Source organism: Erpetoichthys calabaricus, chromosome 14, assembly GCF_900747795.2.
Source record: "Erpetoichthys calabaricus chromosome 14, fErpCal1.3, whole genome shotgun sequence".
Classification (NCBI taxonomy): domain Eukaryota; kingdom Metazoa; phylum Chordata; class Cladistia; order Polypteriformes; family Polypteridae; genus Erpetoichthys; species Erpetoichthys calabaricus.
Genome location: NC_041407.2, coordinates 103,439,314 through 103,467,248, shown reverse-complemented (window position 1 = coordinate 103,467,248; position 27,935 = coordinate 103,439,314). Strand labels below are relative to the sequence as shown.

Here is a 27,935-nt window from a genome sequence, read left to right as displayed (position 1 = left end):
GGGCTGGGCCTGTTTCTATCTGTGACAGAGGCAGAGACATACAGGGAAAACGAGTCTCTCAAAGCCCTGCCCCTGACTAATCCAGAAGCACACAGAGGTAGAGCAAAGCAGGAGGGAGTGTTTGTTTTTTGCCTTTTCTTCTCTGATTACACGTCAGACAGCAGAGCTTGAGAGTTTCTGGCTTTGCTCTGCTGTGCCGTGCTGCAGTACCTGGCAATCACTGAAATGGCTGCTTTGCCTGCTTACTAATTGGGGCACTACATTTTTCTTTCGAAAGATTCATTTTCTGGCAACTGGTTTCAGGAATTTTTTAAGAACAATAACAAGTAGCAGCTGAGCCATCAAGGTCTATGACACGGTGAGCAGGAACAAGGCTCCATTCAAGACAAACAGGTGTTTCCTGAAGTGCTAACAGGTAGGAGGCACATTATTACTTAAAGGGGAGGTTACCTTATACGAAATGTTCGATAAGACAAAAAATCTTTAATTTCTGCAATGATTTGCCTTCCATTCCCAAACCAGAGATGTGTATTACCTGAGATGGCTTTTTTTGCCGTAGTTTCAGTCAGCCATAATTGTGTTTATAAAGGAGAATCTTTTAAGACACAGAGGCACAGCTGCATTTTAACATGATCACAACCATGGTCTGGATGTAAGACACCACGTCATCAGGCCTGTCATAGACATTTTTGTATTTTCAAAGGTGGCTGTGTAGCAGCAGCTCTCGATTCAAACTTCTCGCCATACCCTGTGGTTCTTTCCTGCATTCTCCATGCACTGTTCTCATACCGAGGAGCCATCCAGATATTTGGGATTTTTTGGTACCTGCTAGGAGAAATTTACTCCAATCAGGTCCTCCACTTCAAGCAAAGGTGTAGTATCCTGGACTTGAAAGATCACAGTAATGGCAGCAGGTATGTCAATAAGAGACCAATTCCGGCTTAGAACCGAGTGCGTGTTTAAGACATCTTGATTTTCTGTACCTATTCTGTGTTCTTAAAATGTAATATGTACTGTAACATCTAGAAATGAGTGCATTATCATCTTTTGTTTTTTGTAAAGTTGCCCTCTAAGCTTGCCTTTTTTATGTATTTTTCTTGTTTTAAAATAGCTTTTTTTATTGAAAAAACACGAGTAGCCCTATTGTTGGACTGGCTCTTTTTCTGTAGATTTAACATTTTCTGTTAGAAATTGCCATAAATTTGGGTGGGGTAAGGTGGATATATCTTTACCTTAATTTCTGTGTAAAAGTAAAACATCTGTCACAGAGTGTCCTGAATTAGGCTAGGCAGTGTATAAACTAGCAATCAAAAATTAAAAGTAAATTAAAATGAGAGTTTAGTAAGGCAACAAGCAACCTTCGATTAAGGGACTGGCTGAAGGTAAATCCACAGGTGCTGGGACCGGGAGGCACCGGCCTTCTGTTCTGTGGTCTGCAGTCCTCATCTTGGAGGAGGACTCCAGCGACAGCTGATTTTTTTGTTACCAGCTTTGTAATAAGACAGATGTCTAGCATGTTGGACTAAGACTCTTTCTTTTGCTCACTCTCTTTTATGTCATAATTTACAAGCAAGCCCTAGAAAATTTTGCTTTCCATTTTTTTTGTAATATTGTTAAAATGGTGCTACTAGATTACAGCGATGTTACAGTGAGTCCAGCATTAAACATAAATGAGGAGACAAGAAAATTAAATCTGAGAAAAGAAAAAAGTGAATAGACTTGATCATGATATCCACATTACAATGCATCTCTGACACTTAAATCTGATCACAAATAAGCCATCATATAAAACTAGGTTTATCTAAAAGCAGGAATTGATCTTCTGACTAAAACCTTAAATAACTCAAGAGTCGACGCCACAAGATTGAGAAGCATTGACACGATACATCCCTGAAAATTATGGCTTTCTGGGGTGATTGTTAAAAGTGAAATTTAAATCCAAGTGACTTGGCTGGTGGCAGCTTTTGCCTTGTTAGACAACTCTAGGTGAGTAACTGTCAGTGAAAAGCATGCTGAAAGGTACTATATAAGTAAACCTTTTTATGCTACTGTTGAGTAATTGTACTTAGCTGATATTTGACATCTCTGTTAAACCCCATAAACTAGTAACCTGGCCAGTGATTGGCCACATATTAGCACTGTACATGAATGGCCACTAACAGGCTTGGATTTCAATTGTACACCACCTTGCTGAATGGCCTCTGCTTGTGTTAATGCACAGAATCACCTGGGTGTGGGCCAACATAATTATCAACACAATTACTTCACTGACTAGGCGAGGCTAGTTACACCAGTGCCATTGTCTTGAAGCTACAGAAGCATGGGAATGGCTACTCAGTTAAACACCCTTCAGTGCTCTGTAGATTGCTTTGACTTACAATGTCTTTTATGACAGCATATTTTCCATTTTTCTCCCGCACACCACCATATTTGCATTATAACAGATGGCTGAGGTAGAGGTTTGTACAAAGGGGGTTATTGATAGATAGATAGAGATAGATAGATAGATACTTTATTAATCCCAATGGGAAATTCACATTCTTCAGCAGCAGCATACTGATACAATAAATAATATTAAATTAAAGAATGATAATAATACAGGTGAAAAAACAGACAATAACTATGTATAATGTTAAATATTAACGTTTACCCCCCCTGGTGGAATTAAAGAGTCGCATAGTTTGGGGAGGAACGATCTCCTCAATCTGTCAGTGGAGCAGGACAGTGACAGCAGTCTGTTGCTGAAGCTGCTCTTCTGTCTGGAGATGATACTATTAAGTGGATGCAGTGGATTCTCCATAATTGATAGGAGCCTGCTGAGCGCCCTTCGCTCTGCCACAGATGTTAAACTGTCCAGCTCCATGCCAACAATAGAGCCTGCCTTCCTCACCAGTTTGTCCAGGCATGAGGCGTCTTTCCTCTTAATGCTGCCTCCCCAGCACACCACTGCGTAGAAGAGGGCGCTCGCCACAACTGTTTGATAGAACATCTGCAGCATCTTATTGCAGATGTTGAAGGATGCCGGCCTTCTAAGGAAGTATAACCGGCTCTGTCCTCTCTTACACAGAGCATCAGTATTGGCAGTCCAGTCTAATTTATCATCCAGCTGCACTCCCAGATATTTATAGGTCTGCACCATCTGCACACAGTCACCTTTGATGATCACTGGGTCTATGAGGGGTCTGGGCCTCCTAAAATCCACCACCAGCTCCTTGGTTTTGCTGGTGTTCAGGTGTAGGTGGTTTGAGTCGGACCATTTAACAAAGTCATTGATTAGGTCCCTATACTCCTCCTCCAGCCCATTCCTGATACAGCCCACGATAGCAGTGTCATCAGCGAACTTTTGCACATGGCAGGACTCCGAGTTGTATTGGAAGTCCGATGTATATAGGCTGAACAGGACCGGAGAAAGTACAGTCCCCTGCGGCGCTTCTGTGTTGCTGACCACAATGTCAGACGTGCAGTTCCCAAGACGCACTTACTGAGGTCTGTCTTTAAGATAGTCCACGATCCATGCCACTAGGTGTGAATCTAATCCCATCTCTGTCAGCTTGTCCCTAAGGAAGTAGTGGCCACATTGTTGGCCAAAACAGTTAATGTTTTTTTTTGTTTCCTGATATTTAAATTATAAGCCGTGATGGAATCAATTTTAGGACAGCTGATGTTTTTCCCTTTGGCTGGCATAATGCTTATCACTGCTGTCTTACTGGTCCAGGGTACTAACCCTATTTGCTCACTTTATGGGTTTTAATCCTTTTTCACATGTCCATATCATTTTATGTCTGGAAACTGTGACTTTAGAAAGATTGGTGATTCTAAAGTCAAGCAAGTGTGTGTGAGAGTGCCCTTTGATCATTCAGCATCCTCTCTATGGCTGGTTCTCATCTTACACAGTGCTGTGGGGTTAGGACTCGGCCCTCCACTTTTAAAAGCCAAAGAACATTGTCAAGTCCATACTGGAGAGCACAACACCACATGTTCATTTTATTATAAAGCTGCTCTCTACTATCTTAATCAGGATAAGTGGATTAGAACAATGGACGGATGGATGTAGTTTTGTGCAGCACTCCCTTTTTTCTTGTATTTTTTTCTTTTTGAGACCACATAATTTTCAGTAGCAGCATGACTTGGCACTCCTCCCTTTGAAGCTCCAGGAGTCTGAGTTTGAGTATTTTTCTATTTTTATGAGTTTCCTTCCAAATGACGTGCAGTTTAGATGAACTGGTGTTGCTAAATTGACCCTGATATGTGTGTTTGTGCGTCTTCACCCTGTGATGGACTGGCACAGTGTCCAGGGCTTGCTCCTGCCTTACGCCCACTGCTTGCTGGGAAAGGCTTCAGCTTCCTTGTGACCCAGCTCAGGTTAAGTGGATTTGTAAAAATGGATGGATGATATGTATTTAGACCTTAAACATTATCAAAGCTTCTGTGTTTCTCTCTTTCTGTTCCACAGCTCACCTCAGACCTTGTTCTCCTAAAATGGCAGAGAGCCCAACAGACACACACTCGATATCCAGCCTGCCCTGGTACATTGCTGGCTCTCAGATTGTTGGTTTAACCGTGGTCGTCATTACTGGGGTTTGGATGGGTCACTACAGAGGTGGCTATGAATGGACCAATCCAGCACTAGAATTCAACATCCATCCTCTCTGCATGGTCATTGGAATGGTGTACCTCTATGGAGACGGTCAGTTCCTTGGGTAAAATAAGACTAACGGATCAGTCTGTTACTTTATATGGTGCACTGCATAGCATGTCCATTGAGCAGTTAAAAGCAGTGACAGCAAGGAAAAAAGGAATCAATAAATATGGTAATCCGAAGGAATAGTTGATTAGAGACAACAAAAAAGATTTGAAATCCACCAAAAAAGTCTGGGATTTAGTTTGAGTTTAGAAAGTGAAAGGCGGGAGAAATGAGAAAAACCGAAAGACGACTGAAATTGTGATGATGAAGTGGGGGTCAGCAGTGACAGCAGGCTTATATTCTATCAGGTCACTGCTTTTAACTGGACTTCAGCTTCAGCTAAACATTCTTGTTTCTTTATGATGTCATTCTAGAAATTTCCAGAAGGGCAGATTACTTTTCATAGGAACCTAAATAATTTAGTACAAGTTTTGCTTTGATGATCAATGATGAGAATTTACTCTTATTTTTTTCCAATGTTAAACTTTAGTTTAGAATTTGTTGATAGTTACCACTTTCTGGATACAGTTCTAGCTACTACTTTTAATTAAATTCCTTGTTTAATCTGCAGGCTTTTTTTGCCTTTTTTTCAGAATTTATACAAAGCAGTAGTAGTAGTATTATCACATTAAGATGCTCGACTTTTCATTTTCTTTGTTTTAGTTCACTTTATTAGGACAGTTTGTATTTGAATTGTGACATGGTGCAGAAACGAGTAGCTCTTGGTGTCATTATTAACAAAAGTGGTCGTAAAGGAATACTCCACCTAAAATGATTTTTTTTTACCCCATGTGCTTTGTAGTGTTGGCTGAGAAAAGGTTGTAAGTCTTAAGCTCAAATAGTCAGTCCTGTCAGGCTTCAGGTTTACTGTTTATGATGTGATTTTTCCAGGAGTAACTATTTAACAATATTTTAGCAAAAAGGTATGCATTTCACATGTTTTGACCATTTAGACTGGATAGCAGACTTGTGGATTATGCAACATGACAACCTGTCACCCCAAAAGATGTCTTTAGGTCATTTGCCATGTACAGCATTGGTCTCCATTGGCTTCTATTGTATCATGCTTTTTTCTCCATTCCTCATGATAACATGGAATTAAAAATGTTTTGTCTGCTATCAATATAAACTACGTGGGTTAAATAAAATATTTAAAAAGGGGGGGGGAGGGTCATTTTTGAGTGGAATATTTCTTTAAGGGTTATGTTAGTTCATCACTTGCGTGGGGCGCTTCAAGTGGCTGATCTTGCTGTGAATGCTGCAGAAGAACTTTGACTTTTTAACATGTGCTATATGTAATCCATGTGGCATGCTCAACACCATTGAAACCTGTGTCTTTTATTGTTACTATTAATTGTGAAAGAGAGGGAGCATGTGCTGATGTGCTGCACCCACCACACAGTGAACCACCCGGATTCTAATATATTTTAAAAAACAGTCACATACTAGGCAGACCATGGAATTGTTCTTAGTCCATACACTTCATTTTCTCTAATGGAGAGGCAAGAATATTCAAGTACATGATATGATACATCTTATATGCGAGTGCTGCTAATCGCTTTATTAGGTGCTCTGTCATGGTGCTCATTATAAAATAATCTGTCTAAAATAAAATTAAAAGAAGTGTGGCACCATGGGTAGGTCTGCTGCTCCTTGCTGCTAAGAGTCCAGCTGATTTTCAAAGACTTGCTGGTCCATGGATCAGTTCTGAAAATATTTAGATATGATAGAGGTAGTACTTTGTCTCATGTGGGAAGTTTAGAATTTTACAAATACTCAAAATATAAAAATATTATAACAACAACAACAAGAAGCTCCATTAAACACCCACACACACCCACACCCATGAATTACAAAAAAGAATAAAACTTCTGACTTGACTAAAGTGGCTGTCACAGTAAGGCACTGTAAAGACTTTCCACCAGTGTGACAAAGCCCCAGATAGGTTTCACATTTCTGCTTAATAATTCATTGGCTGAAAGTCCTCAATGCTGGTGTTTCACAGAGGGGATGTGCAGCATTGTTCATAGTGGCTGTCCGTTTTCTCTTCCTTCTCTCCTCCACCCCTACCTCCATTGGGTCCAGAGTGTGTCCCATAACTGAGTCTGCCTTCGTAATTATCCAGTGGATTTGGCTGGTGTCTCTTTAAGTGATGTTACTGGCCCAGCTCAGCATAGCACACGCTGGCTATCACAGCATTACAGAACCTTGCATCCAGTCTGGGTCTGGTTAATATCTCTCTCCGGTTACTTCCAAGATAGGCTAAATGTAATGCATGTTTAGAAAATGGGTGTCTGGATGCATGAAGACATAAAGGCAGCAGTAGATGTGTAGATTACAGGCACAGTCCAAGTTAGAAATAAGTCTGTCTACAGCAGCCTGAGATGTGATGCTTTCATTCAGACACAATTATCTGGGTAATAGAATAAAACTAATTATAACAGATTTGAGCCATAAACTGTCTTGAGGGAGGCATTGAGAAAATTTAATAAACAAGAAAATGTCTTAAAAAAAAAAAACAAAAACCAAAAGTCTAAATGAGCCATATTGAACCTGTTAGTCATTAAAGAGAAAAACTGAAAGGCCAGCAAGTGACCCCCGGGAGTATCTGTAGTAAGTGTGCATTGATAAGTGAGGACGTGACGCAGGCCAGTGGGCTTCATGGTACGTCAGGAGTGCTTTGCCTGCCCTTCAGCCCTGAGTGGCCTTTTTTTCTAATTTTATTATAAACTGCAGACCCTTTTTGTCTAAGAACCAAGGTTTATAATTAAATCAAGCTGATAGCCTTTTCTAAAGTAAATTATATTAGCAATTTAGCTATAACAAGTAGGATCATCACAGGGAGTTTAGCTGGAAGGCATTACTGTGAAGGACACCTGCAGATCTGTACCGCTTGGGACCCATTAGCTGTGTCACTTCACCAAGTTTTGTGCCTGCAGTACATGTGACTCTTATTTTTAGGGTGACATCCCTAAAGTACTGATGGCAGGTTGAATGTTAAGGTTGCGTTTTTTTCAGTGTGTGTCTTGAGAATAAGACAGACATTGGGTCTCATGATGTGAACAGGACACATTATCTGGAAAATGGAGGCCATTGACATATTGAAGTTGTTGTGCTATTGCCTTTTTTACGGCAAGCATTTTGTTAATTAGGTATCATCAAAATTGGTCCTTGGCCAAAGTGGCAGCAGATTTATGTTTTGACCCAGTATCCTAATAAGAAGCCAACTATTGTTCAAGCAACATTTTTGTGCTTTATTTTCATCAGCTTGCTTATTAAAATTCCCAATACTTAATTGCTTCTTTTTGTCTTAAACAGCAGTGTTCCTTCTTTATCTGCCAGCTGTTTTCTTAACAAGATGACAAGCTGACTTGGTTCCATCCAGACTTTTATCTGTTTAAATTAATTGTTACAAGAAAAAAAAAGATGGATTAGGAATTGCAAATAAACCAGCTCATAAATCATTTGGAATATAATTGGTGTGTGTGGTGGGTTGGATGTACAATATAAGAATGACCTGATGTAGAAGAATAAAAACACCAACAGCCAAAAATGTTGACATTGGTCAGAGTCTGATGTCAAATTAAACAAGTGAGTTGAAGCAAAACCTACTGCCATTGTAGCCCTTTGGGACCAAACCTGAGGATCCTGGCCTCATTTTTGTTTCTTCTTCAAAGTGTAGACATCAAAACTGATGTGTGGGGACAGAGTAGGCTCTTTTGAAATTAGAATTATTTTTTGTTTAACAGTGTAATGTTTGGCAGCACCTGGTATCAAAATCAGTGAAACTTGATATGGTGCCTTGAGCGCTCTCTCACACCAGTAAAGCAGAGAATGAGGAGTTGAACTTACACTGCTACCCTCAGGCCACTAACTGACATGTTTAAGTACACTAAACAATGCAAATGGGGGGGGTATGGAAATGTAATGAAGGCATCATGGATGGCAGCTGTATTTATATCTTTACATAGAGGACTCTGAAATGGTTTTCACCCTTAAAAGGCAGCGCACAACTGATGGCTGAGCTCCTAGTGCCGTTTGACAGCAGGGTTCTTCTTTTCTCTCCACAGCTATCCTTGTGTACAGGGTGTTTAGAAATGAAAAGAAGAGGACTACAAAAATCCTGCACGGTGTAATCCATGTCATTGCACTTGTGATCTCCATTGTAGGTAAGAGAAACTCCTCCACTGGTCCCCTTGTGGTGCGTCTCCATGGCTGTGCCTCTCTTCATCTTTTCAGCATTCTGCTTTGATTTTGAGCATTTTTTGCTTCCTTTGTGAATGCCCTTGAGGGATCCAAACATGGTTTAAGTTGTACCTCCTCCTTTCAGTCTTCTTCTTATTAAATATTCCTTCACCTTTCCTCCCACTTCTGTCATCAGCACTATTACAGTCAACCTCAAACAGCCCAAGGGAGTGAAGCACAGGCTGTTTGTTTTATTGCACGACTTCTAAGAATTAGTCAACGTGGCTTTTTTTTTTTTTTTTTTTTATAGTGCATAATGGGATGTCACCTTATTATTTGTTATTCAGTACCTAACAGGAGAGAGACCAGTCCCTACTATGAGCATCGCCCTGTTTTGTATGGTCCAGTCATTTTGTCCCATTGTGTGTTCCTATCATCTGCCACATGCAAAACGAAAGGTCAAGTGTGATGTTAAGCATAATGACCACAGCCTTCATTCTTAAACCTTTGTCTGGTTTGATATTTCAAAGTGTTGCTTTGCATCCCCAATGTCTGAAGTCCATCTTGACCTGAAGATTGTACCATTGTGCAGGTTTCACAGCTGTGTTTGATTCGCACTCCAAGAGCGGCGTTACTCACATGTACTCCCTGCACAGCTGGTGTGGGATGATGACCTTCATCATCTTCTGTGTTCAGGTGCGTATGTCTGTCTCATCAACCTCAATGACATTTTGTTTATTGTTTTATTTTTGTTCCACTTTTTATTGCAGTAGGCATCTGTGTGAATTCCCCTCGGACATCCCCAAAGCTATGCAGGTTTGGCTACCTGGCCTCAAGTTAGTGTGAGTGACAGTGTGTGCGTGAATGGGTCCCATGGTATACTGGACCATCATCCAACACTGCTTCCTGCCTTGCACATCCAGCTGCTGGGATAGACTCCCAGGCTCCCATGACCCTGAATTGGACTAAGCATATCAGACAATGTTACGTATGCATTTATTGTTGTCTTATTTAGAAATACGTGTTTAGTTTTTGTTAATTTTAAAGCAAAATTTTACTGAGTCTTATTAAAATGTATGCAAACTCAAATAATATCATTCAAATTACAACAAGGTGACTCTTTGATGTCCCCTTGTTTGAAATGACAGAACTACATGCACTTTGGGATATCACTGTTCATGCCATGAGAAGTCAAGCAAAACCTTTTATTGGCAAACTGAACATATTACAATATGCAAGCTTTCGAGGCTGCTCAGGCCCCCTCAACCTACCTGAAGAAGGGGCCTGAGCTGCCCTTGTAATCTGTTCAGCTAGCCAATAAAAGGTGTCATTTTGCTTGACTTCTCATTGCATCCGTAACGACTAACACGGCACGACACCCTACTGCTACGCTGTTTATGCCAGAGGAACATGTGCCCAGAACCCCTCATTTTAAAGCCCTGACTCCCCTGTTCTTCAATTTGTGTGCCATTCTTCCTTCCTTGGTGTTTCAAGACCAGTTGTTTGGTTTGGCCAGAATCTTTTAACAGATCATTTTTTTGTTAAATGTTTTGTGTTTTATCTTTTTATTTTTCTTTCTTTCCATCCATCCATCCATTTTCTGCCACTTATCTGATTCCAGGTCATGGGGGCAGCAGCCTAAGAAGTGATGCCCAGATATCCCTTTTCTTTGCCGCCTCCACCTCCATCTCCTCCTTGGGGGTAACTTGAGATCTAATCTGTCCAGTGTGTCCTGGGTGTGCCCTGAGGTCCCCTCCCAGTTAGAATTAGGAGGATGTGCAAACCACCCCTTTTGTTTTGTAGAATTCTTTAACATTACTTGTTTATATTTTATGTCAATTCTGTTAGTCATTGTAATGTTTGTGATATTCTTTGTCCTTTATATGTTGCGCCCCTTGGGGGCTGCTCTCTACCTCTATGAAACCTAAAGGGTCCACCATTGACTGTGGAGGTACTTTTTCTTATGTTTGTTTGGATCTTCTTTTTCTTTTTAAATTTTTTAGATCTTCAACTAATTTAGAATTTGTAAGCAATTCTGTGAAGTTCTTGTTCATAACTCTGCTTTGGACTTTGATTTAATGTTTGCATTGTGGACTTGATTTTGGTATTTGTCAGCTTGCCCTTAAGGCAAACATTACCTGGACTTTTGTTCTCGCTCTGCTCATTTCTGAATTGGTTCAGAATCATTTCTTTTAATATATATATATATATATATAGTATATTGAGAGACAATGCTTAATATCAGATCACGGTTTTCTTATTACAGCCAGGGATTTCTTCAGGGTTCCTCTTTCACTGTCTGGATTTATAAGCTTGGCCCTGTGATTTTCAGGGCTAAGCCAGCTTTATGTTAAGAGGCCTAGAGTTCTGAGGATTTTTTTGTCTAAAGCCTTTCTTGGCTTTTGTGGAGCCCCTCTTAACATGAGATCAGGTCCACTACAGTCTAGTTGGATCTCTGTAACTTTGCTGTCAGATCAAATGTAATGACATTCTATTAATTAAGATGGAGAACTTTACAGGATCAATTTGAGCAGCAAATTTTCAGGAAAAGTCACATAACTTGGTGTGAATGAGAAAAAAAAGTTGTTATAAATAGTTTGACTCTCTTTTTCTTTGCTTTTGCCTTAAATTTAATTTTTAGTTCTTGCAAGATACAGGTTTATAGGGTCATTATTTTCATAAATATATATAATATACAAAGAAGTCAAAAACTCTTCAAACCACTTTCTACACACTTCATTATGTTGTAAGTTTAATTTTAAATGGATAAATCTGCCATTTTTGCCCAACCAATCCATGATTAATAACTCATAATGACAAAGATGTGTTTTCAGAAAGGTTTGCAATTTCAAAAAAAAAATCAAAAACCAGTATCTCTGATTCCTAGACATTTTCATTCTCTTTGCCCATGGCACTCCAAATTGTGCTTAGGTGCCTCCTCTTTGCTTTAATTTTCCTTGTGGCAAATTGAATTGACTGGACATCATTTTAAAAGGGACACGTGTAGAAGGTACAACAATTCACACTGCATGTCAGGACACAATAAAAAAAAAAAACCCCAAAAAAAACCACAACAGCCATAAAGTCCAAGGAACTCTTTGTAGACCCCCATTTATATGGGGATAAAATCATTTGTAATGCTATGAATGTTTCCAGGACCACAGTGGCCTCAATAATTGTGTAGTGACAGAAGTTTGCAGTCACCAGGACCCTTCCTAGAGTTGGCCATCTGTCCAAATTAAGTAACCAGACAAGAAGGGTCTTGCTCAGAGTGGTAGTCAAGAACCTAATGGTCACTCTAACAGAGCTTCAGAAGTCCTGTCAGAAGGATGACCATCTCAGCAGCACTTAATCTGGCATTTATGGTAAAGTGACCAGATGAAAAGCATTCATTTAAAATGACTCTGAGAGCAGGAGGAAAAAGATTCTGGTCTGATGAGACAGAAATTGAACTTTCTGGGAAGAACTCCAAACACCGTTTCTGGCAAAGAGCAGGCATTGCTCATCGTCTGCTTAATGCCAATCCTAGACCCATGAAGACTCAAAGCTGGAGTTGCTGCCAAAGGGGCTCCTACAAAATACTGAATTAAGGGTCTGAATACTTCTAGGAATGAGAGATTTCAGTTTTTTGATTTTTTAAGAAATTTAGATACCTTTTCTGAAAACTTTCATTTTGTCATGTCACAGAGTGAAGACTGATAGGCAAAAATGGCAAATTTATCAATTAAAAAAAATGAAATCTACTACACAGTAAAGTGTGCAGAAAGTCTTCTTCCTGAATTCTGTGTATATATGTAATATTCTTTGGTAATATAGAAGTTTTAGCATTCCTTAAACAAAGCAAGTAGCCCAGCCAATGTGCACTAGGTGTTTTAACACTTTCTTTTTCATGTCCTTACAGTGGGTGATGGGCCTGACGTTCTTCCTGTTCCCTGGAGCGGCCTTCTCTCTACGTAGCTGGTATATTCCTCTGCATATTTTTTTTGGGCTGGGGCTGTTTGCCCTCTCCATTGGCACTTGCCTGCTCGGGGTTACAGAGAAGGTGATGTTCAGTATTAGGTGAGTTTAAATCTGGTCACAGTGTACCAGAGGGGCTATGAGTAGCACACCACCAGAGCCATTGCATCCACTATCCATCCACTTCAGGCTAATGTGTAGACCTCTTTCTCAGAGAGCTAACACTCCATCCCATTTCTATAAAAATAATGTGCTTCTTGTACTGTTGTTTAGTGCATTGTTAATTCCTGTCCAATGTTTATGTCACACTGTCATTTTATCTTTTGTTGATGGTGCTCAATGTGACCTTTTACAGTGCCACACTGCCAGCATTTATTCCACTAAACCATTTGTGAATATTTGATGCCTTGTTTTAATACTGCCATTGTTTTATAAAGTCTTTTGAACTTTTTGTTTTTTTTGTTCATTTTTTGTAGTCATCTTGGAATCTTATTCAATAATCTTATGACTTTTCCCTATTAATATATATTTCTTTTTACAGTAGTGAATACTCCAAATTATCTTCAGAAGGTGTATTGGCCAATGTGTTAGGACTACTGCTGGTGATTTTTGGTGTCACCGTGGGCTATGTCACCACAAGAGAAGAATGGAAACGCCCCCCTAATCCAGAAGAGCAAGCCCTCTCCATGGACTTTAAGACTTTCACTGAAGGGGAGGACCTTGGATCACCCTGAGCCTGGTGTTGGTCTGAGGCCTTTACCTTTAATGTGTTAAAGTAACTAACTACCCTTGTGCTGGAACTTCAGTCTCTGTGTGCCATGATGAAGCAATTACTTAATGCAGTCAAAATGCTGCTAAAAGACAGAGGTAAAAATGGTAGTTTTTAGATCATATTTTCACGTATTTTGCTTGTTTTGACTTTACTTTCCAAGAGTTGTTTGTTTTTGAGATGTGTACTCCATATCCATTAGTCTTTACAGCACTTTAGCCATATCACAGATATTGGGAAATCTTCAAAGGATGCTGAGAAATTACAAATCATCCACAAATTAGTTACATCAGAGCATACTGCAAAGAATTTGGCTTAAGCCCATTGCAAGGATTTGCACATCCCTTGGAACTGAAGACACATGGCTCCATGGAGATTCCCTTAGCTGCAGATTACTTTTCCACATATCTACTGACTTTTATGTTCAAGGGTAGCTGATGGCCTTCCTTTTTACTGTATAAGCATGTATGACATTCGACCACACTCATCTGCATAGTTTTTTGTTTTCCTATGTAATATATTCCCCAACTTAAATAAGTTTTACATTTACTGTAATTAATTGGCCACCTTCACAAATTCAACAAGCCATCATGATTTTACATCGTAGATTAACAGAATTTATGACCAGATGTTCTCCGTATTACTACTAAACAATGCAATTATGTTTCGTAAAATGCACTTTATAAAGGGAGGAATAAAACAAAGCATATTTATAAAAATTGAGTGCACACTTAGACATGTTGGAGCTGCTGCCATGAACAGACTCCTAATTCAGTATTTCTGTTTGAAACGTTCTGTCCTGTCATGGAGCCTGTTGACTTCTTACCGACATTTTGAGAGTTTTGTGTTGTGACCTTGGGTTGAGCTAACGACAGGGTGTTGGTTGTTCATGGAGACTAATATTTTTCTGCTGTTTTAATGTTTTCATTTGCAGCTTTTTGATATAAACCAAAGGAGCCCTTGTTTCCTGTATTAATGAGTGCTAGCCAAAGTGCCATTTTGGGAGATAAAAGTCCTTCAAGTAAAGAGGACTTTACTCCCCAGTTGTCCATTTTAGTATTTTGTATTATTGGTGCAGCATAAATGAGAAGACTCCAAATAAAACTAGCAGCAGATGGCACATTTTTGTAAACCATTTAATTCTCTCTGGATTTTAAAGAACACCTGAAGTCCTTCCTGCCTGTCCCTTCGGATTCCTGTGTGTAGTAACGACTCTTCATGGCTCTGCATTGTATTCTGTTCACTTGTGATTCTGCTGTTGAACAAATCATCTGCGTATTTATTGAGATGCTACTGCTGTGGAGGTGTTGTGGGATTTGTAAAAGTGATCATGTTATATGTACAGCTAAATAGAGTACATCTGTGTCTTTACATTATAAAATAAGATGGGACCAGAAAATATCTGAGCGTGTGGTGTCATTGTAGACTTGTTTTGATGTCCACCACTGTAGGTGGACTTGGTTTACAGATGTGATCTCTAAGACCCTTCAGATTGACTGACTTCAAGCAGCTCTGTCCTCCCATGTGCTTTAAACCGCAGAGTCAAACAGTGCGGAGTACTGGGGCTGATCTGTATTGATAATACTCCATTGCTCTGTTTTAATATGAATTATAAAAGGACCCACACCTATCTGAGAATCAGTCGCTCAAAACTGTGCTGCAGGGACAACTTCCATTTGTCAGTCTCTCTATTTTCTGAACCCACTTTTATCCAATCCAGCCTGAGGGAAGCTGCTACCTATGTGTCTTTAGGAGGTGGGCAGAGTGTGCCCAGATAGACCACACAATGTGAACATTGAGGATATGGGGACACTTGACATTGGCTTAGGAACAGAGAAATCAAGCTCTGAATGGAGGTCTCTGTGTGTGTATGTATGGGGGGTGGGCTTGGGGTGCTGAGAAAAAGCAAGCTAGCCATTGTGCTGCTTTGTTTATGATTCTGAAAACTATTTTATACAGCATTTTAAGCAGAGTGGGTCCTGGCACACTAGTATGCAGCCAGAATAGCTAATCTAATGGGTGACTGTGTCCTACAATAGACTGGTGTCCAGTTCAGAGCTTGTGCCTGATACCTTCTCAACTGCTCTGGCATAGGTAGAACAAGGACAAGTGGTCAGAACTTTTGACATCTGCAAACTCTGAAGTCTTAGTCTTATCTGCACAGGCGTACTGACACAGGCCTGGACATTTGAGGTTATGCTGATGGTCATGGATAGTTCTGTTTTTAGTTGAATACAGTATTTTAGATTTTATGAGCACTGGCCAACACTTCTCTCGCATTCATTTCATTGAGTGTTTGCCATTTAAAATCCATCACAGTCTTCACGGTTCACATTTTCAGGGTGTCTGGCGTGTTGTAAGCACCTTCATTTTCTCAGTTTTTGAGTGTCACACTTCCCCGGGTACATTTAAATAATGTAAACTAATTCAGCCTGTCCAGCAGTTACGCTGCTGGATGTATTTGACGTTACTGTTTGTGATGTGCCATAAATAAAAAAAATGATAGGTAGGAGTACTGATGTCATTTAAGTCCATAAAACAGTCCAGTGATCTGCCCTCATTAATACAGCAAAATGAACGTAGGAGTCAATGTGCCAATGCATAACAAGGCATGGTGGCCTCCCAGGACCAGAGTTTGAGCTCCTGTGTAAAGTCACTACGCTCCAATGGGATTAGGACTTCCTCCATGACTCAATGTTGGAATGAATAATGTACTGCATTTTATTGGTACATGCAACAAATGCTTTTCTTCATGTTGAGAACAACACACTTGACTTAATGTCACAAGTTATGTCATAGGTGGGGTGGACTGCATCTTCACTGTTGAATTCATTAAATGTATTATTATTAATTTCAATTAGCTGACACCTCTGCACTCGGACGTTAAGCACTAAGCTAGGATGCACATATAATCATAAACACTATCAACCAGGCCAGCCAGTATAGGCATGTAATTCAACCACAAGCCTGCTTTTAAATTAGTGTCCCGTGTCCAGGCACCACCCAATACTAGAACACATAGTAACACGTCATTACTAGGAGACCCTTACCGGTACAGAGGTGTGTTACACCATTCACTGCCAACTTCTGTTTCAGTATAAAGTATGAAGCTTTATAGAAGACTGGTAAGGAATGTGCCAATTGTGGTTCAGATGTATTGGTGGACACAGTTACCATCTCATCAATACCTTCTCCACCTACTTGATCCAATTCAGGGTCAAAGGAGGTTGGAGCCTAACCTAGCAGCATTCTGCACAAGACTTGCAACAGACCAAGCACAGGGCCAGTTTGTGGGCACCAGTTGACATAACTGGTGTGTCTCTGGGGATATGGGATGAAATGCAGAGTGCCAAGATGGAAAAATGCACAAGATACAAGGAGAACACACAAATTGTACCTAGATAACAGGCATGGAATTCAAACACGGGGCACTGGGGCCATGAAGCAGGAGCAGTGCTGGCCTGGGCACCAGTGCACTGCCCATTCAAGTATAGTATATAAGACACCAGTCCCATTTCCTCTTGGGAGTTTTTTTTTTGTTTTCATAGTCAAAAAACAGCCTGCCATTCCTTGGGTGATTTCAGCTCAAACAAAAAATATATGTTCCTACCTAAACAACAGCCGTTAATAACGAATACTGTATATTAGCATGTTCATTGGGAATATCCTTAATGTTCAGATGTACAAATTAAACAAAGCCATTATCTAGGCTCCAGAAAGAAAATACCTTACACACTAAAAAGTGTGTTTAAGAAAACAGTCAACACCATAAAACTGGTAGTTTTCTTTTTTCTGCTGAAGTGGTCACCATTTATAAATATGTACTTCTTTCTTACATACAGTGTTTGTACAGATTACAGTCTGTATCATAAAAATGCATTCTTGAGTGTTCAACTATAACGGCGATCGCACAGCTCACATTGTACAGACAAGAGAACTCCGCTCGGCAAGCAAATACAGCAATGGAAAATCCCAACTTTTTTCCATTTTCTTTTTTATTCCCCTCTTGTGAAACTAGAGATGGGGACTGGTGCTGTTCACCAGGTGCCCCCCTTCATACAATATTGATATCACAGCTGATTTTGTATTTTAATACACAGGTGATCCAGAAAGAACAAAACATGCATCAGATAATGTACAGAGAATTATTTTACACTGGAATCCTAGAAAACAAAATGCTTCAAGTCCTTTTATTTAAATTGCAGAACTTAATTACCGCACTGTCATCCCCAGCAATTTTCCAGTTGAATAATTAAAAAAAAAAATAAAATAAAAAAATAATAGAAAGATAAAACCCCCTACAGTTCCACAGCAAATAGCAGTCAGTTATGGGGTTGGGTTCTTCTCATTTCCTTCATTTCACACACCATCAGGGTTTCAAAGCTGCCGCCTGATGCAGAAAACACAGCCTACTGAATATATACAAACATATCTGACATTGCTTTAGGTAAATAAATAAAACAAAGAAAAGAACTTCTTATAAACAAAAGTGTAGCATCTTACACCAAAGTAAAGGGCCACTCTACGTATTCAGCAGTCCACATCTGTGCACGCATGTAAACGCACAAGTCAAATCGATGGCTTGAACGAATCTGAAACCCTAATGTGCACTGGAAGTGGATGCCATGTGTAACGGATCTCCTGACGAGCGTCCAGGGGAAATATAAAGCATCTGCAGGAAGGTTGGGCCATAGGGCGTACATCTGACCCGACTCTGGGACCGACACAGCTGTGCTGTCAGGCAGTCAAGTCAGCCCTTGATGGACTGAGAGGCAAATTGTGGCGCATGGAAGTGTCTGAAGAGAAGACCACAGGCCCATCTGGGGTTCTTGTGGTTCTCTGTAGGGTACACATTCTTCATCTATTATGTGCTTCTGTACCTTCTTTTTTTTCCTCTCTCCCCACCCCCCAATTTTGTCAGTGGGCACCATCTTTGCCATAAAAATGATCTCCCTACCAATAGGATACACGTCCTAAGAAACCCTGCAAGCTGTGCTGAAGATATGGCGTCCATGTGACTGTAGTTTACATGACAAAGCTTAAGAAAAAAAACCAAACAGTTCTTCTAAACATCCAAAAAAATGGCTTTCACTTCAGTTCAAAAATAAATGAGACGAGGGGAAACAGAATATGGAAAAGTCATTGGGCCTGCTATTGCTGATATCTCCTAATAAATGGAAGTCGGCTTTGGAAGACCTTGGCGCACAAAGATTTAAAAAAATAAACTGTCTTACGATATCTGCATATGTCGGCGTGTTTGATATGACAGACGACGACCCTCATTCCTTGTTCCTTTACAGATCACTGCTGTGGGGTATTGTGTGCGGAAGCGGAGAATATTTCAAACCTGGAGGGAGTCTTGGAACCAACAAGGACATCCTCGGTTGCTTCATTTTGGCAACAAACATTTTGAAAAGTTGACAAATAATCAAAGAAAATGGAACACTGGGCACAAATCCTGTCCGTGTTAAGATGTGCAGCCATTGAGAATTGCTGGGGTGTGGAGTGTCTGCTGATGTCTGCTAACCCAGCGCTGACTGATTTCTACTTTGCCATATGTACAGCAGATATAACGTTGTGCTATAAAGGTATCAAGTCAGCTCGTATTTATGTTTCCTTCAAAACCAAAAAAAAGTTAAAAAAACAAAAAACACAATGGACAAGAACTCCTATCTATTTCTATTAATAGAAGTAATCACAAATAATCCAGTATTGTCTTAACAAAAAAATAAATAAAGTGCGCCCGTAAATTATCCACAATCAGTTAGTGCAGAGACTTGGAATTAACAAAAAATAATAATAATAATAAATTTCAGCGCCTTTGGCTGTTAAAAAGAAAAAAATTGCACAAATAATTTTAAAACAATAAAACAAAACACCCTTATATTCCCAGAGTTTTTTTTTTTTTTTTTTTTTAAACTCCCTAAGTGCTCAGGGTGGGGCTGGCAAAATTAACATCATGAGTGCGCAACGACATGGACGCCGCCCCCCCCCCCCAATGGTTGGAGGCCTGGCTGTTTCCCAGTAACCTATATGGGGCAAGTAGACCCGCACCCTGTAACCCACCATCTTGCCTCCCTTGGCGTGCCGAGTTGTGATACTTGAGCCGGAAGGTTGTCTGTCAAGAGTCAGGGGGTCTTTGTGCTCATTTTAATCAACGTGTTCAGCGTTACACAAAACTCTTCTTCAGGTTACTTAAAGGACACACAAATTGTAAACATAAATTCACATCACCTTTTACCTGAGAGAAAGGCTTGTGTGAACTTTAGGTGGGACCCCAGCCTAGAAGTTCACCAATTCAGATTCTTGACAGAAACATGGGCTTTGATTCAGAGCACAACACCATTTCTGCCACAACTGTTTTGATGCACTTTTACCAGATGAGAAGTAATCTGAAGATAACAAAACATCCTGATATGAATTTGAGGAGAGTGCAGAAAGCATGGCGTCTAAATGCCCCTGCCTCCCTTTACAGTTTCACGCCAATTAAAATGTGCTGCAGGTGGATAACAATATTAACCATTAAAACAAATGTCAAATTTCTTGTTATAACTTAAATGATAAATATTTTAATACAGGCAAGTCTCTAACATTTACATTATAGAACATTGCTAACTATTTCTTACAGCACCGTGCAGATGGCTTCCACACGGTGAAATGAAGTGTCTGCCACAGAACTGGCAGGTAACGACACTGGGCTTCCATCGTATCGGACGTATTTACAAAGAGCAAAAAGGCAGAGTGTTAGCACGGCGTAGAGACGCCAAGGAGTCGGGAGGGCGCACTTTCCCCAGCGCTGGCATTTCCATTACACAGACAAAGTGAATCCAGAATCTCGGGATGGATACTGGAATCTGAATTTAATTGAAGACAAAATATTCATGGAATAAATTATCCGTTTTTTTGGTTGTTTCTAAAAACATACTAACTTCCGACAGAAATGCCGCCCTCTAAGGGTTTGCTTTAATAGAACTGAAGCCACAATTGAAGTGAACATGTTTTATTTTATACATATTTAGCCTTTATTATAAGAAGATTAAAAAAAAAAATCTCTCCAGGTGGCATCAGGGCTTGAAAACCAAAGGGCTTCATTGTGCAAGAATTGCCGGCGCAAAAACCTGCCCGCACGCGTGCGAGTGACAAGCTCGGGCGAGCAGCCTCAAACATGCGTGTGCTGCATGAGAGTGTACGGACAACTGCTCCCAAGACCCCTTGGGCTTCTCTCGATTTCTGAGGGATAAAAAGGCAAGAACCCCAACACCACCAGTCCTTCCAAGCACTTGGCCTGCTAATCTCTCTAACTCGGTCCACTTGGTGGCCTTAGTTTTAGACTTGGCATTCTAGGAATTTAGAAGCCTGGCACCCACCGTGTCTGTGGGAATTGCCTGTGCTGCCTCCCTCTGTCCTCCTTTACCTGTTAGAGGTCCCCCACCCTCCCCTCCCCGCCCCCGAGCACTTCTATACATTTGACTCAACAAAAGGTCTCTTTGGTTTGATAGGTGACGTTTGCCCTTGCCTGGCGTCACGTGAAAGTTGACGGTAGAGGTTGTCCTGGTACGCCTGCGCTACAGGCAGCGTCCGGGCCACCTTGACATCAGGATATGTTGGCATTTGGCTTACCCTCTCCAAAAGGTCTCCCCCACTGCTTGAGCGTGAGCCGTTGGCAAGCTTACCAAGTGAAGGCGGTGGCTGTGCGTAGTAGTCATCCTCGAGCAGGTGTCCATTTTGGGCATTATTTGTCTTGTTGTAATATGCAATGTTTCCCAGGGAAGAAGGGGGACTATAGGAAGAGCCACCACCCACACCCCCTTGCTGGGCCAGGCTGCCAGGGGAGGTGGGGCTGGTAATCACTGTGTCCAATGACGAGATGGCCCAGGGACGCGACGGCTGGTGGAGGTACTGCTGAGTCCGGGCTGTTTTGTCAATGATACCCATAAACGGGGTTGTCCTAGATCGGGTGGTCTCCCCTTGATAACCACCTCTTATTTCTCCTCCTTGAGTTGGAGAGACAGGGGAGTGGTCCTCACAAGAGCGTTCGTAGGCCGGCTTGAGTGGGATCTCCATTTGTTGGATGGAAGCAGACGGGCGGAAGCTAGGTGCCAGGTTGCAGGCAGATCCAGAGGAAAGGCTTGTGCTGGACGGGGAGAATCGGAGGCCCACACTCTGGGAATGGATCAGAGGTCGTGGAGTTGGGGGGTGAGGCTTGATCTCGGAAGTGTTTGCACTGACAGGCCGACGCACAATATGAGGGATCTCTGGAGATCCCAGCTGGCACTGGGGGATAGCTGCAGAACGTTCAAGCTCGTGTTTAGATACAGGGTAATAGGCAGCAGACTGACTACGACTGATCTGAGGGGTCTGGCTATAGCGCACCCCTCCGCCTCGATAAGCCGATGATGGCCTCTGTGGAAGATCTTCTTTAGCCAAGCCCGAGTCCACTCCGCCTCTCCCACCATGCTGACAAATGGCCCCTGCACTTAAGCTAGCTTGGACTTGCTGCATGGGCCTTCCTTCGAGGGATGGCTGGTAGACTAGGCGGGTATCAACATCCATTGAGGTTCCCTGATAACGACTACTAATGGAGTGCACCATCTGCCCGTATGGGCCACCAGTCATAACTGCACTGGAGTGGACGGCTGAACTGGGCTGGTTGGTACGGACAATTTGGGCTTTGGCCGGCTGTAGGCGCAGCCCTTGTTGCTGTGGGTGTTGAGACGTCTGGGAACTCTGGGAAGTTAGCTGAAAAGATCTCTGGCTCATCTTTGACAGAGGTGATTTGGGCCTTCCAGGCAGCTGCTCTTGCGGATACCGCACAGGTGATCCCGACTGGGGTCTGTAGATACACATGCTCTCGGATGGAGGACTGGCTCTATACTGTGGCCCCCTACGTAACGGAGAAGGTGGGGGGCTTTGGTAGTCCTTTCCCTGGCTTCCTCCACTGCTACTAAGAGGAGGAGGGGGGCTGAAACGATAGGATGATCCCTGGTGTGCTGGAGAAGTGTGAGGCGGGCTTGGTCGATAGTGGGAGTTCTGATGGGTGGGCGAAAGAGAAGGTGAGGTTGACTGGTAGCTTTGGCGGGTTGGAGATGCCATTGAAGGTGGGCTGGGGCGGAAGTCAAAGGATTGACCCAGTGGTGAACTTCCTGAGAGATATGCAGAGTCTCTGTGGGCTGGAGAAGGTGGTGGGCTCTGTATGATGGGAAGTCCAGTAGGGCTGGGCCCAGAATCTGTCTGCAGACCAATGGACATATTGTCTAAGTCCTGCTCCAGGTAGTCCTCATCAAAGAGATCTTGCACAGGCTCCATATCCTCAAGTCGTGGCTCAGGTGGTGGTGGAGGAGGAGGAGGAGGTGGAGGAGGCTCCTCCACAGGTGGAGGAGGAGGAGGAGGAGGCGGCGGTGGTGGTGAAGGTGGCTGCTCAATTTCTACTTGCTCCTCTTGCTGCTGGTTCATCTGATTACACTCCTCTTCCACTCGCAAAAGCAGCCGCTGAATCTCCCGGTTATTTGGACACTGCTTGATGGCTTCATTCAAGTCCTCCAGGGCTGCAGCAAACTGCCTGCAAGGGCAAAGAAAAGACAACAGTGGTAAGTTCACAGTATCCATCTTGAATGCATCAGGATGAAAACAGGGAGAGAGTCACTTGACTTGGGGTGCTAGCCGTAATTATGCAAACATTACCAGGAAATACAGGGTGGCCAAAAATGAAGACGCACATTTCTAAAGGCCACTGCGCTCGTGAGGTAGAGGGAGCTGAGTGGGTTGGGGTGGGGGGGGTCCTATGATAGGCGATCCCTTGTGGTTTTCAGTCGGCCACATGCCTTGGTCTTGTGTGCTCCATGCTTTTGCTGTCGAAGTGTTCTTCAAAAACAACAAATTCATCATAACGACGCAATGTGTCTTCCAAACGCACTTCAGCATTTCTCATAACAGTGACGTCCCAAATCGGAAAAGAATTCTAAATTTAGACGGGTACAACATCGAACAGAAAACCTCCAGGCCATCCTCGGACTGTACAAACGCCTAAAACGTCCAAGCTGTAAGGACATCCACTTTGCAGTCCCCTAGACATTCAGCGCTCTAAAGCCTTCAGCATTTCTAACACGTCTTTGATTTTGTACATTAATTTCCATTAATTGGCAGTGCAGGAACTCACTGAGAGAGACTGGGAGAGCCGTAAAGAGTTGTGAGCCAACATTCTGCCAACCGTTCATCGCGATGCCATCGTCATGCGAGATCAGTGACGAGGCTCGTTTCCATTTCAGTGGCTGCGTGAATAAGCAAAACTTTCGCTATTGGGCTGAAACCAACCCTGGTGAACTTCATCAGAGACCCCTGCACAGTGAGCACCGTGTTACAGTTTGGTGCGCCGTTGCAGAATTTGGGATTATACGCCCTTACTTTTTTGAGGAGGGAGAAGCAACGGTCACCGTCACTTCAGAACGTTACATTGAGATGTTAAGAGAACTTTTTGTGGCCCCAACTGCAAGAAATGGATGTGGCGGGTGCCTGGTGTCAACAGGATAGAGCAACAGAGATCCATGCAAGTTTTACGGGAGACGTTTCCAGGGAAGCGGATCTCCCTGTGCGGCGATGTCGGGTGGCCTTCACGTTCGCCTGATCTCGCTCCGTGCGATTTCTATCTCAAGTCGAAGGGATAGACACAAACGACCTCAAAACCTTGAAGCCTTCAAGGACGCTATTCGCCATGAAATGGCCGCCCGAGTCACGCGAGCATTCAGAAATCGTCTCGAAGAGTGTAGCGCTAATGATGGCCACCGCCTTGAAAACATTTTTAAAACACAGTGATAAAAATCTACTTTGTATCCCCTTTCTTGTGTCGTAATGAAATGTATTTGATCTTGTAGCGTTTTTGTAGAATAAACATTTGAAGTGTGGTGGTACTTCTTCTTTTTGGCTCACCCTGTATTTTCCTAAACCAGGCAGGTAAAAGTACTGTAGAAATTTAGATTGAATAATTCACGTCAATTCAGATATGAAAACCTGAAATCACAAGTGCAGTTGTGTGAATTGCAAGCTAAAGATCAAAAGAGTCTTAAACAGCTGAAAAGGTTTAACAGGTCTTGAACCCGTTTGTACCCTTAGGCTGGCACATGCCCGTTTTTTTCTGGACTGTCCTTCTTACCTGCTGCTGCGTTTTGCCCGGGCTCTGGCATAATATGCCTCATAGGATTTTGGTTTCAATTCTAACGCCTTGGTGGCAAATTCTTCAGCCATCCCAAAGTCCTGTAAGATAATGAAGACTTTTCAAAAACTCGTACAAAACTGTGGTACAAAAGTAAAAGACAAGGTAACAACTGTGTTGTTTGTGCCAATGGCTGAAGCTACAAAGCTCGACTCCTGGCTCCTCACAGTAAATGAGTGGATTTGTTGATGCTGCCCAGAGGTAGTAAAATCAATAAAACAAACATCTGTTATGTCAGTAAAGTGTGTGTGTGTGGTCAGCTGTAGAAGATTCACACTCCACTTCTGAAAAGACACTGGGTGTTTGTAAGAAAATGAAAAAAGAAAATACATCACAAGACACGACGAGCAGCCTATTGTTTTTAAACAATTTGATGCTGCTGATTAATTAATGGATAATTGACATTTATGCCTAGCGTGGCGTAGTCATGGGCAATAGAAATGGAAAAATCTTGGCAGCATGTCTAAGATAGAGGACTAACATAACAAGAAGCTGTTTATAACGTGAAGTCTTTGCCACATGGGAAATCTGCCATATTGTAGTCTGAAGATTATGATATACAGGACCCACGTCTGGACTCTTCAGCTGCCAAATGACTGGATGACTCTCAAAAGAGAGACGGGACATTGGCCAGGCTGTTCTCATCCACACCAAGTACTGACCTTTGAAGAGTTGACATCGACACTACAAGCAACTACAAAAACCTGGCAGACACTTGCACTCCACACAGGATGCAGTGCCAGAAACAAGGGTTGGACCCTGGTCTGTTCTCAATAGAAGGCCTGAGGAGTGGACAAGACCAAATCTTGGACAGACTGGGGTGATGGTCCCTGTTTTTAGAAAGGGAGCAACTACTTAAGGATCAGACTCCTTAGCCTCTCCAGTAAAGCCTCGTTAAGATTTCAACCTCAGATTCCAAAGAAATAATGAGGATTCCACCTTGCCCATGGGAGAGTTGGCCAATTGGTGGAGGGCTTATGAAGTCTGGCAGTCCCGTCAACGTCGATTTTATAAAGGTAGTAAAAGGCTTAAGACTTGGTAACCTTTGATATTTTATGGAGAGTCATTTGAGAGCATTTGTGGAGTGCAAGTGAGTAGGAGACTCTGGCAAATGAACGTCTCATCTCTGCTCCTTCTCACAGTTTTAATGGAGGGGACATCAAAATGCAGACCACATTTGTAGACTATGTACCTAAGGGGTTTCAGTTTTGTGAACAGACTGGGATGATGACATGCTAGTCAAGTCCTCAGACAAAGGTTTTTTTGATTTACCACTCGGTTTACATCTCTATCCTCGCCTATGGTCACAAAGAGGAGGTTAGGAGCAGCGCATTGCTGTACCCACCACTTGACAAACCAGCTCTGGATCCCAGATTAGGACCCGAGTGCAGCCATGCGATGGGTGACACCTCAGCACCACAATAGCTCAGATGGAGTGGAATACTGGGAGACGTTTTCTTATGGACGTTAGAGTGCCAATTCTGCCAGCAATCCCCAGGCTTTTCCCTGCAGGTTAGAAAGCCTATTCGCAGGGATGGATGGAGGTGGACGTCACAATAGCAGGAGACAGGCAGCTAAAATAAAGGTGAAGACTTCTGAGTAGAACTGCTGATTGTTCAGAGGCACTGGAGCCTGCTGAGGTGGTATGGGCTTGCTGATTTCAAAAGACAAATTGAAATTGTGACTCTGGTCTCTCATGGAATGTGCCATGCACTGCAGTAAGGATTTCCTATCATTAAATAATTAACAGGAATCGAAGTCCATATCTATCGCTCAGTGTATTATGGTTGGCCTCCTGTGATCGCTTCTCACTGCTAGAATGACTTTTTTGTTGACTTCACTACTCACATTCATTTTCCGGCGACAGCGAGACAAGTTGAGCAGCAAGGACACTTTAAGTTCACGGAAGGTCTTGAGGTCTTCACTAAACCCTTCTCGGGGGAACTTTTTCAGGGCATACTGGTAACGCTGGGCAGCTTCTTTCACCTTCCCTTTCTGTCAAAACAAGACATTAAAATGACATCGAGGATTGAAGAGAGAACAGAAAGTGCAAAGGAAAACCCGCCAACCCTGTAGTTAGACCTGAGGCCTCTAGGAACTGAACTCGTTTTAAATACAAGGTTATTATAGTTAACAAAAACTAAAATCAAAACTGAAACTATTATTAAAAAAATAAATAACAAAACCAAAATGAAAAACTATTAAAGTAGCTCGAAATACTAACTGAAATAAAGTAATAATTTACAAAAAATATTTTTTAGCTTTCATTTTTGAATGAATATTCTTGCTGTTAGTCTTTGTCTCTTGTAACTTTTAACTCTAAAACAGAAAGTCATCCACCACGAGCCGCCTGCATGAATTCATCCAGTGAACGTCGGCTGGTGACGCAGCATTTGTGGTGACAGAGCGAGCTGAATACGGGCGCGGAAAGCCATTTACTGTGCGGGCAGAAAAATCACAAGTGAGTAACGTTTCAGTTTCTCTCTCAGCTGTCTGCGTTTTGTTGACAATAATTCACCTGCCGCTTTTTGAAAATAAAACTGCGCTGATTGGGAGACCTGACTAGGCCGTCAGCAGATGGTTGCTGATCAGTCACTTTTGATTTAAAAAGGTTGTTTAATAATGAAGCGATACAAACCTTGTAAAGTTCCTCAGTTGGCAAAGTCTCTACTGAACTCTGCCAACTGGTGAAAAACTAAACATAGTAAAGTGTTTTTGTATTTATTCTATTTATTAATTTATTGTTTTTAGTTCATATTCACAGCTGAAAATACTTGATATTGTGAAAATAATCCAGTAGCAGAATTATATTTTAAAATATCTGTCTCCCTTTATTAATTTTTTTTCTCTCTAGATAGTTGAAATGTCATATTCTTTTTGTTCTTAACATCAGCCGTATCGTACATATTGCATAGCAGACATTTTTCCTGCCTTGGGCTCCAGGTTTCCTGTGCTCGGCTCTGGATAAGCAGGTTTATAAAGTGTCTGTACTGCTCCTAATCTCTGATGCCCCTCCACACTCCTATTACCTGCTCTTGCTTTGCTCATTAAGGGTTTACTGTCCTTACGGTGGGCTATTCAAGTCTCACTGCCGCTAACATCGACACTACATGCTTGTTTTTCTTTGTTTCCCT

General features: G+C 41.9%; 2 protein-coding genes and 1 long non-coding RNA gene across 15 annotated transcripts in view; 2 read left to right on the top strand and 1 right to left on the bottom strand.

Moving 5' to 3' along the window:
* LOC127530169 (uncharacterized) overlaps positions 1-27,935 on the top strand; it is a 251,310-nt gene that overhangs the window by 167,840 nt on the left and 55,535 nt on the right. The gene's annotated exons all lie outside the window — the stretch shown is intronic.
* LOC114665442 (transmembrane ascorbate-dependent reductase CYB561) lies at positions 31-14,286 on the top strand. 3 transcript variants are annotated; one of them, XM_028820015.2, is made up of 6 exons: positions 31-415; positions 4,454-4,687; positions 8,755-8,853; positions 9,462-9,565; positions 12,771-12,928; positions 13,368-14,286. In XM_028820015.2, exons 2-6 carry the CDS (start codon positions 4,480-4,482, stop codon positions 13,558-13,560), a joined length of 762 nt encoding a protein of 253 aa, XP_028675848.1. In that variant the 5' UTR covers positions 31-415; positions 4,454-4,479; the 3' UTR covers positions 13,561-14,286. The 3 variants fall into 3 exon arrangements, with proteins under 3 accessions (XP_028675848.1, XP_051792373.1, XP_051792372.1); XM_051936413.1 differs by lacking the exon at positions 31-415 and adding an exon at positions 709-914 and having other exon boundaries at positions 13,371-14,286; XM_051936412.1 differs by lacking the exon at positions 31-415 and adding an exon at positions 715-914.
* tanc2b (tetratricopeptide repeat, ankyrin repeat and coiled-coil containing 2b) overlaps positions 19,802-27,935 on the bottom strand; it is a 473,655-nt gene continuing 465,521 nt past the window's right edge. For all 11 annotated transcript variants that reach the window (XM_051936364.1, XM_051936365.1, XM_051936366.1 and 8 more), the window contains 3 exons: positions 26,650-26,796; positions 24,742-24,842; positions 19,802-23,154 (listed from right to left, as the gene is read on the bottom strand). In XM_051936364.1, coding sequence (XP_051792324.1) covers positions 21,054-23,154; positions 24,742-24,842; positions 26,650-26,796 — 2,349 coding nt within the window. In that variant the 3' untranslated portion in view covers positions 19,802-21,053. The remainder of the gene's footprint in view (positions 23,155-24,741; positions 24,843-26,649; positions 26,797-27,935) is intronic.

Excerpts from the sequence above, each read along its gene's own strand:
- LOC114665442 (XM_051936412.1), top strand. Across the intron at positions 4,688-8,754 it reads GGTGTACCTCTATGGAGACG|CTATCCTTGTGTACAGGGTG; the intron begins GTCAGTTCCTTG and ends TTCTCTCCACAG. Across the intron at positions 8,854-9,461 it reads ACTTGTGATCTCCATTGTAG|GTTTCACAGCTGTGTTTGAT; the intron begins GTAAGAGAAACT and ends ACCATTGTGCAG.